Here is an 18,775-nt window from a genome sequence, read left to right on the forward strand (position 1 = left end):
ACAGGTTGAGAGGGCAGGATTTTTAGGACATCTATGTTTATAATTATTTGACTTTGTAATAGTTTTAGCTAATTTACAGAGAAGAGTTATCATACATTACAATTTGATTTAAGAAATGAGTATAGACTGATTCTTTACAAATGTGTTTCAAAAGACGGAAATATTCAAAATTGTGAAGTGAAAGTTAATTTATGATTCCAAGGTGACCCATATAAGTGACTGTTGCTATTTCTGTTAAGTGAATGTACCCTGCTGTGGACTGGCACCCTGCCCAGGGCTGGTTCCTGCCTTGAATCTTTAATCCTTGAACTTGTTGATTAATGAATGGATGGATAGGTCATAGTAGCACATACATGAAATCAACATTTTGAAAGTAGTAGGGCACAGAAGTGACGAGTAGTGTAGTTCTGGATGGCTCTTACTGTATTTTACACCATCATTATCAGCATTTGTCAAATAATCAGTAAATGAATGCACTGTGCTGGATTGTGTATTTTTGTTTTTTTTTTTACAAAATTAGGTAGTTATGATCTTTCAAATTATTCTGTAAGAGGGGATGTTTCACTATATTAGTTGTGTTTCATATATTTAGATCAGGATACTGGTTATGTTCTGTCACTTTTCTCCCAGACAGAATGTGGGTATCGTTACATAAGTAATAATTATACTCTTATTACTATAAGGACTACAGAAGAATTTTACTCTTCAATACAGCCGAGTAATTTTGTAGATACTCTCTACTACCTTTTCTTTTATATTTGACATTCATGATAATTGCTGCACTGTTCTGACCCTAAATATCTCTAAACATAGTCTGCTGTTGTGGACAACAGGACACCCCATGCAAAATGTACTCTAATCTAATTTACAAGATTAAATGCCCTCTCTGTATTTCTCTTTATGTGTTTTCTAGATGCATATTCAACAATTGACCACAGGAATAAAGAGTGCAAGTATAAAAATGAAGATGGTCGTGGAGATTTAACAGAACGAGAACCTTTAAAGGTAGAAGGGCTTTAACTTTATTATTGCCCGACTGATGGAGGGCACTTTATTAGTGGTTATTTGGATGAGCTGTGCACAAGTATTTTTTTTATCCAAAACAAAGATATAATAATTAGAACTGAAGGATTGTTTGCTGGTGAGATAATAATGGATGACCAATACAGAGCACATGAAATCCATTTGACATGTTACTTTTATGTAAAACTAGTCAAAGTACCAAGCGTGGCCTGGACATATTTGTAGAATCAGTTAAGGAAACAAAACAAAGGTTTATGTGACTTTTAAGTGGTGATACTGAAGTGGTTATAACTAAAAATGATGATAGCTTTAAAGAGTATTAGTTGTGGACAGTTTTACAAATAGCTATCAAATACTGAGAAATCCTTGAGTTGGCTTGTTGTTGAGTAAATTGAACCTTTTCTAATTTTAAGTACTACAAATACAGTGTTTCCATTGCAAGTAAGTCAGTATTTATTTAATTTAGCAGAATTACACAGCAAGCTAATAGTGTATCAAACATTATACTATCAAGTGATTTTATTCAACTGCTTTATTATCCCAAAACAGTTAATAAAAAATATACATTAATGAAGACCCTAACACTGCATGATATGTGTGTTTTTTTACTCGAGAGGTGGCTTATCTCCCAGATGTATTTTTCATGGTCTAACCAAGAAAGAGTTTGAGATGTGAGCTGATGTACAGTTTTGGAAGAATACAGTACATTCCATCTAGGGTTTACTTCTGTTTTATATTTGGTTTTTTAGATCCTGCTCCTAGAGCTGTGTCAGATTAATTTGAGGTACATTATTATTAAAAACATATTTACAGTTTTATGATATTATCTTTATATAAAGTGATTCAGTATAGTTAGTGGAACAAAGTTAGAGAACTAGTAAATTTTTGACATATATGTAATGGAAGAAGAAATTCAACTATGTAGCCTATATCAGATATTAGGAGTGATCAAAATGTTTTGACCTTTAAGAGTTATCATACAATGCTGATTTTTAAATTGGCTCTACATTAGCACCTGTCTTGTAGAATATATTAATTACATTTTTTAGCATTTGTGGTTTATACTGAATGTTTTTTGTTTTAGAATTAAATCAGAATGATTGCTAACAACTGCAAAATCAAGTTTTTTGCTGTCATTAAATTTCAATGTAAGAGAACAATATGCCTTCCAATAGTCATTCTAACCCTGTCAAAATATACCACGAGTGCCTATTCATATACCACAGACAAGATGTTGGCTGCATACTTCTATTGTGGCAGGATATCTCTCAGAGTTGACCCTGAGTGTAACTGACCTTTGACATTGACTGCAGAAGAAAATATTCACAATCTTGTCTGAATCAAAAGGAAGAATCAAGAGTGTGTAAGACAGTAGACGTTGCAGAGATTAGGTGTTTGTCATTTGAATTCATTCTTCAGGAACCCTTAAACGTTACATGTTGGGTAACAAGAGTGTTGACTCCTGAAGTATATCATCACCACATTTGAAGTACCAAGGAGAATCTCAAGTGAAAGCTTTCAGACTTGGAGAAATTTAAAAAGCATTTTATTTTTGAAGATGAATCATGGAATAAATTGTTGTGACCCAGGGTCCAGATATTTGAAGGATTAGAAGTATGGGGTTTCCCTGACTCCAAAGAAATTGAAGGTGCAAGCCATTGCTGTCGAGAGCATGTGCACATTTTGTTATGATTTTGAATGTTTAATCTATATAGATTACAATAATCCCTCCTCAATTGCGGGGGTTGCATTCCAGAACCCCCCGCGAAAGGTGAAAATCTGCAAAGTAAAAACCATACGTTTATATCGTTATTTTTATATTGTCACGCTTGGATCACAGATTTGCACAGAAACACAGGAGGTTGTAGAGACAGGGTCTTCAAAACACTGCAAACAAACATTTGTCTCTTTTTCAAAAGTTTAAACTGTGCTCCATGACAAGACAGAGATGACAGTTCCATCTCACAATTAAAAGAATGCAAATATATGTTCCTCTTTAAAGGAGTGCGTGTCAGAAGCAGAGAATGTCAGAGAGAGAGAGAGAGACAGAGAAAAGCAAACAATCAAAAATCAATACGTGCTGTTAGAGCTTTTAAGTATGCAAAGCACCGCACGGGAAGCATATCGTATGTCATTGAGGAGTTTTATTTAATACGTAATATGTGCTCTGATTGGGTAGCTTCTCACCCATCCGCTAATAGCGACACTTGTATGAAATCAACTGGGCAAACCAACTGAGGAAGCATGTACCATAAATTAAAAGACCCATTCTCCTCAGAAATCCACGAACCAGCAATAAATCTGTGATATATATTTAGATATGCTTACATTTAAAATCTGCGATGGACTGAAGCCGCGAAAGTCGGAGCGTGATACAGCGTGGGATCACTGTTCATGTCTCAAAGACTCCCAAAACCAGTCAATATTAGTCTGTTCTACTCACACTGCATGGATTTCAAGAGCTGCTCTTCAAAACCATGGATTCATTGAGATGCTAGACTCATCCTATTTTTTTTTTTTATTGTGGAAGGGTCCTAGGTTGTCCCAGTTCTTATTTTCAGACCCTTTATTACATATCCCTCAAGAGAGTCTTCCATATCCCCAACATAGCCTTTATATGTTTACATTTAACAGCCTGTACAGTGCAGCTGGAATCTGCAGCTTCACTTATGGTCACCATCAGGGTTGACTGTTATTGTGGCTAACTAATTTCCCTTTTCTCTTATATCTTTAACTTCTGGCAACAAGATAGAGCACCAAAATAAGCAGGAGAAAAGGTGTACAATTAATTTATGCATTATAGATTAACATTCTGTAACTTAAGGTTCCTAATGTGCCTAAAAGAGAAGCAAAGCAAATGATTGTAGCAAATCATTAAGTACAACCCAGATGTAGAGCACCTTTTCTTGCAAGGAGTCTAGATACTAAATGTGCTTAGATTGTCAGTAAACTGGTCAGTCTCCTGAACCGGTGTGGACTCTGGATGAAAGAAAACGTCAGAGCCATTGAGCTTCTTTATAATTCTGAGTTTATGCCAGGTTTGTGCTTCCCTGACACATCTCTTAGACCAAAGAAATGTAGTTTTGTGGGGATCAAATACCCTCTCACGTTTAGGTCTCGTGCCCTTTGACCAGTCTTAGCTAGGCACAATTTACGTTCAAGCCTTAGATTAACTCTACAATTCTCTTGTGGCTCTGGGCTATTAAAAACCTAGTTTTTGTCTTTGTAGACTAACAGCCAGTGATTATTATGCAGGTAGTGGCCTCTAGTTCTTACTTTTATGTTGGGTCTGATCAGGTATTATCTGAGTGGACCATATGTAAAATAAAATTTTTCCTTTGATTTGTGGAAGTTTTCCTAAATACATGCTTTTCTACTACAAAGATACATGTCTTAAAATAATATACAGTATAACATTTGAAAACAAATTACAACCAAATAATTGTTTAAAAGTCCAACTTCATATCACCCTGTTGTCTAGACCTGACCCTTTGAATTGCCAGCTGTTCCCCAAACCTCAGTTAGATGCACCACACAGCAGTAATAATGACATCATTTCCACTACAAACAAGACCAAATGCTTTATTTCAGTGGCATAGAAAAGCTTTGCGAACTTTATAAGTTTATTAGAGTTCTTTGGGATTATGTTGAAAAACAAAACTTGTTTGGTTTTCCTGGAGATTCTTATATTAGATCAGATGTAACAGTTTTTGTTAACCACTTGTAAATATAAGGAAACATTGCTGTTTTATCCTGATGCCATGTAGCTCTAGGTCTGCAACAGTTATAAACAATCTTCCATCATTAGTTCATTTAGATTTACATTCCCAAAAACATAATGTTAGAGTATTTAATTAAAAGAAAAAGAGCTTATTCCTTCTAAGTTTCAATAAAATTTTATTTAAAGGGCTGTGTCCTGTATGATACAGGTAACTGATTGATTCTGTGCTGCTTTTATTTGTTAGGGGTTTTATAGGCATATATTAAACAAACCTTTAGACTATGCAGTACTTTCATTTTTATTTTTACAAAGTAGTTATTGTTATACAGTAGTTCAACATTGTGTAAGAAGAATGCAACACACCTGTAAAATGCACTTCCATACTACACAAGAGATGTGTGTTAATTTAATAGGTGTTTTTAAATTGGCCCAGTATGAGTTGATGTGTATAGCAAAAGGAAATTATAGCTGAAACTCTACTGTATAGATAGATCGGATTTTCTTTGTTCCTAGGGGGAAATTTGTATTTTACATAAGCTCTTTCAATAAATAAATGTATAGATAGATAAATAAACATATATACACTCAAAACATGATACATCTCTGGGTGCGCTAAGTCAAGATTGTGTAATGACAGTATTTGCTTCGACCTCACACACTGGATTTAATGGAATATTTAAAAAAAAGAGATTTGATAGCATGTGTCATCCAAATGTGCATCACCCTCTGTTTTAAAGCACTGTGCTTTATTAATAAAATCAGTTGATTTATATACAACTTAAGGGAACCAAACATTTACTAACATTTAAATTACTTTTTAATTGGTTTTTCTGGGAGAAATGTACATTTTTTGCATTGTGTGCTATATATGGGTACAGTTTTTTATTTCATTCAGAAAATTATATAACTTCTGTTTTTTCACTTTATTAACTACAGGGAGTAGAAGACACAAATAACACTTAACTGCTTGCCTTGATGATTTCTGTTGTATTTGGTCTAAAGCTAATTTATATCTTGAGGAAGTGGAACATACTGTACTTAGCTTTCACAGTCCAATTTCCGTTGTCTATCCTGTTTGTTGGATTGCATGCTTTAAGTCTGATTTCCTCTTAAAATGTATTTGGACTGCTTTATTAATGTTTGAACTAACACTTGCTTCCGGTCCTCTCTCTCTCCTCTTATGTTTTATATATTTATTTATTTATTTTTTCACTTTTTAACTCTCCTGCGATGTTAACCCACTACCTGTTGCTGCAGAGTGATTCAAGTAGGAAAAACTATATCAGGAATAACAGGCCGTCAGTGAATCTGGTGGAGGCATGTGACACTAAACCTCAGCCTGTTGACTCTTGGGTCTAATTGCATGCATGGTAGGTCCTTCTTGGTCTCCTGACTGAGAAGATAAATCATCTTTCAAATCATTTCTCATTTTTGTTTTTCCCTACTGTTTCTTGCTAATCCAGATGGTCTTTTTGACCTGATTTTTCCTCTGCTACTCTCACCTTAGTTGAATAAGAATAACGGGAAGGAGTTAACTTTTTTGAATTCCTCATTTGCCAAGATGGCCAATGTGACTGTTTTCAGACTAAAAAGATGTGTTTCCTCTTCTGTTTACCCCTGTAGCTGAATTAGTCATGCTGGCTGGGATATAAACAAAGGAGGTGGGTTCTCTGCTGTGTTCTCCTAGTAGGTGAACAAGCTAAATTAACAGAAGCTGCCCACCTCCTCAGGTTGCTTAAAGCAGAGTAAAAATATATATATTTTATAATTCTTTTAAATATAATGTAAATACTTGACAGAAGGTTTGAAGTGAGAGTGATGTACTAATAGGCACCAAGCCTGTAAGGATGGTCTTTGGCCATCAAGACTCTTCACATGTTCTGTTGTCTTTCTTTTGACAGGCATAGTCTCCAAAGTAAGGGGTATCTCTTCTTTCACCACTGCCATGAGATTCAGAGGTCATTATATCATGGACAAGTCTACGGAGTGAAAAGTGTAAAGGAACAACATGCTGAAATCACAGGGATAAAAACCTAAGAATGAAAGAAGACTTGTGATCACTACACAGCAGAGACATTCATGGAGTTCAGAAAGAAGCTACAAACCTTTGCTCATGTCTACATTCCCACATAACATAACATATACCCAGCAAGGCCAAAAAGCACTCTGCTGCAGCCGCCTAGATTCTTCAGTTTTTCTAATGTGAGATGGGAGCGTGTCAAGTGGATCTGTGATGGAGAATCGGAGACAAAATTTAGGAGGTTCTGAGAAGGAAAAAAAGACAATAAAAAAATCAGTAAATGTACTGAGATTATGTGGGGGTTGTGCCAGCACTTTTTTGGAATTGTACTTTTTTTTCCCTTATTTTTTGTTCTAGGGTGTGGAGGGAGAGCTTGTGAATGTTGGTTTGAGGGAGTATTAAGTCCAGGGAGGATAAGTTTTTTTGAAGATTGGGGCTGTTGTGGAATTGGCTGGTTGTACTCACCGCAGGACGTAGAGCTGCTCTTATGGCAATGTGCTGGCTTTGTCTCAACTTTTGGACTGTTTTTATTCATGGAAAGCATTATTTACGCAATGGAAGCCTCTGTGCAGCTCCTCTTTCAAGACTCATTTTTTAAACTAAGCATAGACATATGGGGTGTGCGGAGAGTGCCACTTACTCTGATTTTTACTAACCTTTTTCTGTAGAGGAGGCAGCTTTGAAATGTACTTTGTACAAATGGATTATATTTTATTTCAGTAAACTCAATGTTTATTCTGTTATGACGCACCTTAGTGCATAGATGTACAAAAAAGCCAATTCTGCGTATCCAAGTTTTAAGAGGATAAAAGGTTAACACTGGAAACATGTAGCTGGGCTCGATTGGTCTACTCATCCCAATTAACAAGTCCATTTCAACACAGTGTCTTTTGGGTTGGTTCTCTTTTTTTCTAAATGAATATAAAAGAGATGTTTCGTTTCACTCACTGCAGCCTGTCTGTCTAATGTGAGAACACACTTAAGAAGCCAGTGAACAGCCATGCAGTGGCATTTTGTGTAAACTGAATTAACGGCAATATTGCTGAAAACATATTTGTTTAATTAGAGGATTTATTTCAGTTTTAAGATATTGTAATTTTTAAACTGATTGCCAAAATTTAAAACACCTACTTACACATTATGTGTCAGATAAGGACAGACTCTAGGGTGCCACATTAGGTTTTTACTGCCATTGTTCCAAACACAGGGAAAAAAAAGTTAAAATCTGATTAACAAATAAGCAGCAATGTGACTTAAATGTGACTGAAAATATTTGCTGGTTTAAATAATGCATCTTTTTAACTCTTTGTAAGCAAGCATGAAACAGAAGTGAGTGTTGTGTGAAGTCAGCTCCTGTGCCTGCAGTATCTTATCTTAGTGTTGCTTATAGTTGCGCTTGCTTCTCAGTCCATGAGGCATGTATGGCAGGAAACTGGCACTGTAATGCTTAACGCAAAATATGGGGTTTGCATTCGTGCATTCCGACTAAAACGAGAATCACCATTTGTTCTCTACAGTGTGAAGGTAAGGGAGGAGTGGAAGGGTAGCTTGCTGTTGTGTTTTGTCTTTTTCAGTATAATAATGCAGACCCTAAGTTAGCAGGGGAAATTGCCTTGTTGGCACACAGCACACTCACATGAGGCATCGGATTGCAGGGCCGAGGTCACTCCAGGAGCTGGTCAAGGAAACGTTTGTTCATCGAAAAGAAGAAAAAAAAGGAATGGCATGTGCCTGCAGTGTAGCATTTTATTTTTGTGTGATCATTGTGAATTTCTTAAGTCTATATTTTAAATTTCTAAACACACGTAATAATAGCTTAACAAGCCTAATTTTTTTATTTTTACAGCCTGTGTTTAAAAATATACATATACACGTGTGTATATATGATTTACACACATTTGTGTGTGCGTGTGTGTGTGAATCTACATTTTTACTTTCCTAAGATGATGATGATGACCTCTGACCCTGGCTGTTTAGCAGTGTGCAACCAAAGGGTATGAATAGTATTTTTTTTAATAAAAGCAAACAGTTGAAAAAAAAAAAAATATATATATATATATTAAAAATATGACCAGGGATTTGTTGTTGAATATATTTTAAAATGTACTTTAATTGTACCAGTATAAAAGGAGCATTCGCAAACCACAACTGAGAGAACAAGGGACAAGGATGAATTAACTGTTGTAGATATTACTGAGGAAAATGTTTAATAAAGTAACTGTACTACTTAGTAGCAAATGTGTTTGTAACTATCATGTGCCTTAAACTTTTCATGGTAGATTTGAAAAGATGAAGAATTAACCATGTGTTTTATATGCTATTATTCTCTTAGCTTTGTCAATGTAGTCTAGATTGGTTGGGTTTTCACATTGTATTTACATTGTATTATAAACTTGAAACTTGTTGACGATGGTTTCAGTTCATAGAAGAAGTGGTTTTATGCTTTCATAGATCCCAATGCAGTGCTACCGAATGTATTATGTTAATTTCACTAATATCCTGCAGCAAGTATTCGGCTTGTTTAAAAAAGTAAATAAACAAATGCAGAAAAATAACAGAGGATTTCAATTTTATAATTTTTCTCCTAAATAAAACAACCAAAGGAAAATGTAGGAAATAGTTTATCTTTCTATTTTCTCTGTTTACTTATCTATCTGTCATATAGTGTGTTTCATATCCATCTATAGTTGTGTGCCTTTATGCTGAAAATTTATCCGGAACCAGGATTTAGCACGTTCACTTTGTTTCATGTACCTAAATAGACAACCCTGCCCCAGGCATGCTAACATGCTCTATGGTTTTCATTCTGGTTCAGCTCTTTTCAGTTAGGAGAGAATGCATGTGAAGCATATAACACTAAAGTTTATTGAGTAAATGGGTAAATGCTAGGAACAGCCAATACTTCCCTTTATGCACAACGGATGACAGATTGTCACAAAAATGGCAAAAGGTAGGGCAGAGACCAAGAGCCTGTTCCTATTTAATAAGAAGTCATTCATTCTGCAGGTAAGAGGTCACATGCCTACTTGTTTATTTTGAGGGAGAGAATTCTCCTTGTTGCTTATCTGTGCTTCTGATTTGGAGGTTCTGGGTGTGTGACCAGTTTCTCTGTGCGAAATAACAGACAAGGTCCAGACCTTAAGCGTTTCCATGCCAGTAACAGTAGGTCAAAGTTGTGTGTTCCCAAGTTACCAGTTGTCTTTCATTTGTTTATGAGTGCTTATTGGTGCTGTCTTTGAGTTCTATAACCATTTTTCCATTCAAAGATTGAAAGTGTAATAGTGTACAGGATCCAAGCAAGGTGTCTTGAAATGACAGAGTCTGTGAAGCAGGCTTTAAAGGCACATGCTCGAAAGAGAACGTCTGGCAAGAAGGGTTCAGAAACACATGGATACCAAGGAAAGGCACTGAGTAAGGCAAGAAATATCAAATATTTTAATTTTTTCTATTACCTGTCTTCTACAGGTAACATTACTAGTTACTTATATTACCAGAAAATGGTCTATTATGGAAAATTAAATGTTACAGAAAATTTTGATATTGTAAACAACAGGGATACACAGTTATTTTAGTTTAGAGTCATTCTCTTAAAATGCTACATATTGCTGCTGAGTAAAGCAAGAAGTCTTTAAGCTTTTTTGTTAACTAGCTGGGTTATCTCTTTGTAATGGCTAGATTACTACTTCAAAACTATAGACGATTAAAGAGCACTTATTTAAATTTCTTAAATAAATACCTCACTTAATAATGCATATCAGTATTATATTTATGGAAATGTTACAATTAGATTGAAATAAAAAAATACACTGATATTTATATAAAAGTCATCTTACGTGAATAAACGTCAGGTGTCAAGCAATTGCCTTTTTATAAACCACATTTTTGTTGTATTTTGTGGAGTGTATACAAGCAGGGATCTGTTTGATGTCACTCGTACATAAGCAACATAATGCTGCACATGAGAAAAACAGTCCATTTGTAAGTCAATGCCTACAATGTTCAGTGTCAGACCTTGTGATTTGTTTAGGGTCATAGCAAAGCAGACACAAATAGGATATTGCAGGTGTTTAATTTGAAATGGAAAATGTATGGGAATCAGAGGCATTATTGTGATGAAAACAATTTGACCTGTTCTGTAACCTGTCAGTATTTCAGCGAAGCTCTCAATGAAGAGCTATAACTTTCAAAAGTATGGTTTCAAAAAGCTGTTTCACTATTTGTAGCTTTCCAAATACCACATTACGCACTTTCTTCTGGCATTGGCAGATATTGGATTGAAATTGATTCTTTTTCTAAAAGGCATATTATTTTAAAATAAATAAGAATGGAAAAGAGAAAAACATACTGACTTCATTCTACAGAATATGAGTGACTCAATCTGACAGGGTGTGCCCTTAACAAAAATGTCTAACTGTCAAAGTCCAGGAGTTTGCCCAGGGGCCAGGACTGAGGTTGTGCATACACTGCTTTGTAAGTACAGCAGGTCTACCTTTAATTTATCCTGTTAATGTTTGTGAAAGTCTGTTTGAATGCATCTTTGATTTGAGACTGAAAATGTAAGAAAATAATGTGTTCCATAGCAAAATTTCTCAAAGAAACAGACCCCGCACCTCCTACAAAATAAAAAACTCCAGTAGACTGCAGCCTATACTGTGACAGGGACCAAGATGAACATAAATGCCAAGTTTCATGTGAGTCGGTTGAGCCATTTACAAGTGATTGTTGTTTAAGATTGTTTTACACGCAAAATCAATTTCTTTATATTAAAATCATAAAGAAAATACATGCAGATATATATCTTAAACAGTTAAAAAAATGCATTCATGAGTTTTAGAACACGTTTTTTAAAAAAGCAATTTGCAATGCAGAAACTATTCCAGGATGAGGAATCAGTCTGTCACAGGGGATATTTCAAACTCTGGTCATTTTAGACTCTCCATTTAAGCCAATTTGCACAGCTTCATTTATCAGGACATGACTGGCTCCCCACTGCTTTGTAATGAGTAATGCAGGTTTGGAAAATGGAAGAATAGGTATTTTAACTGCAAAAGTATCATTTTCAGGCCGGTAACTGAGAACACTACCCATTGTGAGTCAAAAAGATATTACTTGTTGTTTTTCTGGACCAAAATAAAGGATCACCTGTCAGATTTTGCTCACATTGCTGTATGCAAAGGTGTTCAAATAAGTAAAGAATCCGCTTTCACAGGTCGATATTAGAAATGATTCTAACAGTAACTCAGTGTAAAGCGTCAAATGGTGTCTGTGTGCTGTCATGTCATTAAACAACTTTGAGTAGGGAAAGTACAATTTCAAATACCACTAAAGCCAAAAACTAAAATGCTTTATAGTTATATGAATTTATTTTTATAATACTGTAACCAAACTGTTTGATAAGTGATTCAAGCAAAGTAAGACTAAAGTAGTGGTTGTTAAAATAATTCACTCAGCAACACAAAATGATGTGCCTGCTAAGGTTAGCCATGGCAAATTTATGTGACAGACTTTGCTGGTGATTCTTAACAAAGCTACTCAAACCTCACCTAGAACAGGGATACTGAGGCTACATCCACACTACTCTGATTTTGTTTAAAAACGCAGATATTTGTCTCCATTTTTGCCTTTCATCCACACGACCCTGGCATTTTTAACCCTGAAAATAAAGACTTTTAAAGAAGTTCTCTAAAGCTGTGTAATTCTGAAAATGCCAGCCAAGTGAGAATGTAGACAGTTGAAAATAACGACCATAATTATGCTCCAGCTTGTTTGGGCTTATCATGTAGTCCTTCCCTGACTAGATCTTGCTCAGTACAACTTCTCATTTCTTGATTGGTCACCCTTTATAGAAGAAAACCATTACTTCAACATAGTGGACATAGAGGGGTTGCTTTCCATGGTGCTTGTTGTGTTGCTCTCTTCTATGCATTTTAATTGATCTTTGTATGACTTTGAATGTTGCATACATGTGTACAAGGCAAATTCGTTACTGGTTGCTACAGTTTTACAGTAACTCCCCTGGCCGGCAGGATTTTCACTGATGCACGCATTCCAAGTGAAGCTGAATATGTATGCCATATGTGTATTTGCTCGTTTTAGTGTGGACAGAAATTCTTTTATAAACAATGTGAATATGTTAGTGTGGACGGATATTACTTTCATTATAAAAGTGACGTTTTTAAATGAAAATGTAGTAGTGTGTACATAGCCCAAGAGTCACTCCTATAGCCAGGTCTGGAAGTGGTGTTTGGTGACCCTTGTGGCACAGTCTGGCTAAATTGGGCTCAACTCCCAGAAGATGACAGATGGCTGTTGGGTGCAGTTCTAGGCAGGTGACAGGAATAGGCTGGGGAAATAGCAATGCGAAAAGGAAAAACAAATTATTCGGTTATGCTTTTTGTCTTGGCCTTCATCATCACTTTGTGATGTTGTAATTTCAAACACTGCACTGTTATTTAGCAGTATACTATTCCTTTGCCAACATGGCAGTGCTCTGTCCTACAGTGTAGATGGGACTGCTGTAGTCTTTAACAGCAAACTCCTGTACACCATCTGATGCTTCAGAGTGTCTCTAAAGAAAGTGAAATGTTGGACTTGTCAAGTTGGCCAGTGTCAGAGGTGATGAAACTGCTTTGTAGACTAACATGTATGACTATGTCAGATGTGGACTTGATCTTGTAGTATGCATAAGACTGTAGTTAAATATCATCCATCTGTTTTCCATACTTGCTTATCCAAAGCAGGGTTGTCGGGAAGCTGGAGCCTATCTCAACAGCCATTAGGTGCAAGGTAGGAACAATCCTTAGATGGGCTTCCTGTGCATGATCATTATTTAGTAGCCAGCAAAGTGAACACTGTCCTAAGAAAAACACGCTTGTGGGGTCTGTACAAGTGGGTCTGAAATAAAAGTAGGGAGAAGCATGAAATGACATTAAAGTAAAAGCTTGTGACTTTTTATCAGTGGAAGGAGCTTGACACTTTTTGGCCTGTCTCAATACTCCAAAACCTTATTGTACTTATGAGTACTTTGATATATATATATATATATATATATATATATATATATATATATATATATATATATATATATATATATATATATATATATATATTTTACAATTCAATTTTTGAATTCACTTAATATACACTAAAAGTGTCACAGATTTACAATGCTTTCAGCATTGCATCAGATTTTGGCATTACACTTCCCAGGAATTTTTTTTTTCTTTTTCTAAAAAAATAATAATGATTCACATTGCAGATGTGTCTTTTTTTAACTTTTGCATTGTGCTTTCATTTGTGCAGGATGTGAAATGATGCAGTCGTTTACTGTTTTCCCCAAAGTAAGAAAATAAGCTGATTGCTAGAGTGCAACCCAAAAAGTTCATCACATCCAAATAACTTGCAATGATGGAACATTAGAACAGTTTGAACAAGAAAAGGTCATTCTGCCCAACAAAGCTCACCTACTTTCTCCAGAATAGTGTCAAGATTTGAAGGTCCTTAAAGTTCTACTCTCTACTTGGTAATCTATTCTGTGTCTGTGGTTCATTGTGTGAAGGAAGGTTTTCTAGCATTTGTGTGAAATCTGCCCCAATAAGTTTTTAACCATTGCTAATGTGTTAGATAGTTTAAGTGCTCTGCACTTTGTTCTAAATAAGCTAACATCCTGTTAGCCTGCATGCAGGCTTTGAGACCTTTTCTGGATGTAGAAAATGAAGCCTCCACCACCTTCTATTAGTTCTGTCTCATAAGGTGATCAAACATTTCATCCTACATTTGAAAGCACAAAAAACAGAAGTTACTAAAGTACTAAAATATTAGGAGTAAATAGAAACATTCCATTTACAATGACTATTCCAGCTATGGAAAGGAGCATAGAGTGTTTAGAGGTTTGTAAGATAATTTGAATTAGTTTCTTTGGGAAAACAGTTTGCTTAAAATTAAAGTATATCCTTTACAAAAAGTATGGGGTGTACTGACAATAGCAATGGGAAAAAGTATGAAGAATGTGCGTTTTGATAAGGGTGGACTTTCCCTTGTTTACCTTTACTGTGTTACGTTCCAATGTTAATTCTTAAGATGCCAGGTTTATCTAAAACAGGGGCAGCAGATCAAATCTCTTCTGACCGAGTGTTCAGTTGATTATTTTATTAAACATTCATGGCTATGTAGATTGGACTGATCTGGTCTTTTTACTTTCCTCCGTGGTTTTGCCACTTTTTCATTATTCAACAAGCAGTGGTACACATGACATTGTGTGCTGGATTGCAACAATTTGTATTTAAAATATCTTAAATAATACCAACTGTACCAATTTAAATGAAATGAAAGCTTTCACACAAAAGATGTCTTAAGTGTGGTGTATTTCTTTCACATGTTGCTCCCTATTTCCTGATTGTTCTTTGTAAACACCAACCTTAAGAGTACATGTATAATAATGCTAACCTATACTTGACAATTTATATGTGCCACTCAACATAGTTGGGCATTTTCTGTTGTGAAGAGAATATGCCAGATCAGTGGTGGAATAGTGTGATTGTGCCTACTGTATATGTAAGAATAAGGGGGCATTATATACATAGAATCTCACTGCCACCAGCTTTTTAGGGCAATACAATTCTAGGCATGTTGGAAAAAGGTATTGAACATATCAGTAAAATGTAGGCAATCTTGAATTGAGCCATTTTGTCTGCAGAGTTTATTCTGGTACTTCATATAAAAAAACTCTGGAAATATGGTGCTCTGTTTCTAGTGGACAACAGTGTTTGTACTAAGTGGGAACAAACATGGATGGGATGACAGCAGACATGCTAACCCATACCTTCCAATTTAGATGTGCCACTCAACATAAGAAGGTAGTTACTGTTGTGAAAATAAAATGATAGTGGAGAAATAGTGTGATTGTGCCTTTATGTAAGGATAGGAGGGACAACGAGTAATGTGGAAATTATAATGGTATAAAGCTGATGTCACATACAGTGAAATTATATAGAAGGATAATGGATCAAAGGCTCAGAAGAGAGATGACAATATGGGAAGAACAGTTTGGATTTATGCCGGGAAAAAGTACAACAGTTGTGATTTTCATCTTGAGAGAAGTTATGAAATAATAGAACAGAAAGGATTGCACATGGTATATATAAATTTAGGGAAGGCATATGATAGAGCAAGAAATGTGGAAATGTATGAAAGAGAGAAGGGAGTACCGAAGAAACATAATACTGTAGTTAAGGATATGTATGAGGGGCATACATAAAAGAAAGAAGTACTGTTGGAATAACAGATGAGAGAGGGGTTAGGAGCATGCACTGATACAGCACATTGCCGCACCCACCACTTGAGAACCACCTCAAGATCTCAAATTAGGACCTGAGTGCAGCTGTGCAATGATCACACCTCAGCACTATACTGGATTGAATGGAGTGGAACAACGTGAGGGTTTTTTTTTTTCTTAACAGTGGCTGGAGTGCCAATCCTTCCTGTATGCTGGAGGACCTGCTTGCAGGGTAACATCATACCCAGCATGGAGCAATTGCAGGTTAAGGGCCTTGTTTAAAGGCCCAATGGAGCAGAATCATTTCTGTCATTTACAGGGTTCAAATTGGCATCCTTTCAAATGCTGGCCAGCTGCAGAACTACCACTCTGCCTCACAAACCCAATAAGAGAAGGGTTTGCAGTTAGGTTCGGGTTATATCAGTGTTCATTGTTAAGTCATATCTTTTTTTTAACTCTAGTTATAGATGTTATTGTTTAGGGAATAGCAGATCAGGTGTGTGGTATCTGAGGATGACTTTGTGCTCTGTGGCACTACTAAGAATGTTGTGGAAAGGAACCTGGAACATTGGAGAAGAGCTATGGAAGATTAAAGCCTTAATATGTGTAGGAAAACACGGTATATCTAAGATCTGAGTAACAAGAACATGATGGACAAGTTAACCTCCAGGGAGAGAAGCTTAAAAGGGTGGAAAATCTAAAATGTCTCACATCAACAATAACAGAGGATGGAGAGCTATATCTAGAAATAACCAATAGAATGCAATCCAATTGGAAAAATGCAAAAAAGTTTGCTATGTGACCAAAGAATCAGTGCTAGAGTAAAGGGTAAAAAAATGCTCAGACCAGCATTGTCGTTTGGATCAGAAACCTGGGTAGTTATGAGAATGTTGAGATAGGATCAGCAATAACAGAATCGGAGGTACAGTTACAGTAGGGAAATCTCTAAGATAATGTAGGAAAGAAGGTTTAAGTGGTGTAGACATGTCATGAGAAGAAAGGTAAGCAATGTGGGGAGAAGAATCATGGCTATGGAGTTGTCGAGAAGAGAGCAACCAAAAAGAAAGTAAATGAACTTTTAGGAGGATCTAAGGGAGAAAGGGGTATTAGGCAAAAAATTGTACAACAGATGAAAATGTAGGAAGCTGGTAAAAATATAGCAACCCCACATAAGTGGGAAAAGCTTTAGAAGACTCTCAGCATTAGAGTGGTAAAAAAGATTCAAGTTCCCCACAAGATTTGTTTTATTCTTTATCATATTTATAGCAAAAAATATTTAGAGATCACTCCATATGGCAGTTTTTATGTCATTTAAACTTAATGGCAGATTTGTACTACACTTGTAGATCTACAATATTAGCACTGCCTTTAATGAAGTTGGAACATTTTTGTGATGGTTTGCAACCAGTCAAAGAATAAATTGTTTCTGTTCCTCATCCTTTGTCAGTATTTCATTGTACTTTTTGATGAGAAGTATTCCTTTTTCAGCTGCTCCATTCACTACAGTCATGTGTGCCCACAGCTCACAAAATTCTTTCAAGATTGGATCATCTGTCCCACTGTTCTGGTGGTTTCTTGAGAAACCACTGAGACATTTCTTTGCTTTTTTTAATACGTAGCTAAGATACCATTATGAAAAGAGGCATTCAAAAATGTCTTAATATTAAGCCATTATGAAATATAACCTGTAATAATAATTTTGTATATCATAATAGATGACTTTTGCTTAATTACCTTTTTTTTACTCATTTATATACAGGTATATATATATTGTTGTAGTTTTGCTTGAAATTATTTATTTCATAAATGCCATTTTATTTATTTAATTTTGGCACAAAGACTATTCTATCCATCAAAAACATTAACACTGATTTTATGAATCCCATACCAAATGGCATATAACAGAAACATAAGCATTACATGGTGCACTGCAAATAAAAGCACTGAGGTCTGCGATGATTATTTAGATTTCAACCCACCCCACATGGGTAGCACAGCTAATATTTTATTTATATATATATATATATATATATATATATATATATATATATATATATTCCCCCACCCCCTTACTTGCGCTTCTGCAGAGTTTTCAGTTACCCATTGGGGACAAATAAAGTATATTTAGATATATTAGGTAAATATGTGTGTGTGTGTATTATCCATGTATGAGTTGGCATTACATCCCCAGTGGCAGGGGCATATATATATATATATATATATATATATATATATATATATATATATATATATATATATATATATTTTTTTTTTTAATGTGATCAGATGGGATCCCACCCCAAGAATAGCTAACTGACTTCAACCAATGCACCAGTCTCTAATTCTATAACTGGAATTTAAACAAGCGATTCATTTACATGGGTAGTTCGAAAGAATCAAATCAGTAATGTTTCTAAATAACTATAGTATTTTGCGTAGGTGTCTTTCTTTGATACGGTACATAGGCTATTTTTACTTCTCCATCCAAGCTGTCTCATGTTACCTGCTTGTTTTCACATAATTGATAAATGGCTGCTACAGAAGGAAAATATTAGAAACGCAAAACTTGAAAAAAAGAATAAATCCTCATTCAAGTTGTCTCCACACTGGCCACCGATAGCTCGGTGGTCTATTGCGCAGTCTGGCCGGTTTCGTGCTGTGTATCGATGATTCTCCAAATGTCGGTGCAGCCTAGCCTGTTGGTCGCGCGCGCTCGATGGTTCTGTGTCTCTTTGTA

The 18,775-nt window shown here is 35.5% G+C and overlaps 1 protein-coding gene across 20 annotated transcripts in view; it reads left to right on the plus strand.

Moving 5' to 3' along the window:
* The window catches only part of arvcfb (ARVCF delta catenin family member b), a 292,166-nt gene extending 282,847 nt beyond the window's left edge, over positions 1-9,319 (plus strand). For 19 of the 20 annotated variants that reach the window (XM_039771488.1, XM_039771493.1, XM_039771494.1 and 16 more), the window contains 3 exons: positions 914-1,005; positions 6,002-6,114; positions 6,646-9,319. In XM_039771488.1, the coding sequence (XP_039627422.1) occupies positions 914-1,005; positions 6,002-6,103 (194 nt within the window). In that variant the 3' untranslated portion in view covers positions 6,104-6,114; positions 6,646-9,319. The remainder of the gene's footprint in view (positions 1-913; positions 1,006-6,001; positions 6,115-6,645) is intronic. The other variant, XM_039771498.1, reaches the window with a different exon arrangement.
* The last annotated feature ends 9,456 nt before the right edge of the window (positions 9,320-18,775 follow it).

Source organism: Polypterus senegalus, chromosome 12 (assembly GCF_016835505.1).
Source record: "Polypterus senegalus isolate Bchr_013 chromosome 12, ASM1683550v1, whole genome shotgun sequence".
NCBI lineage: Eukaryota > Metazoa > Chordata > Cladistia > Polypteriformes > Polypteridae > Polypterus > Polypterus senegalus.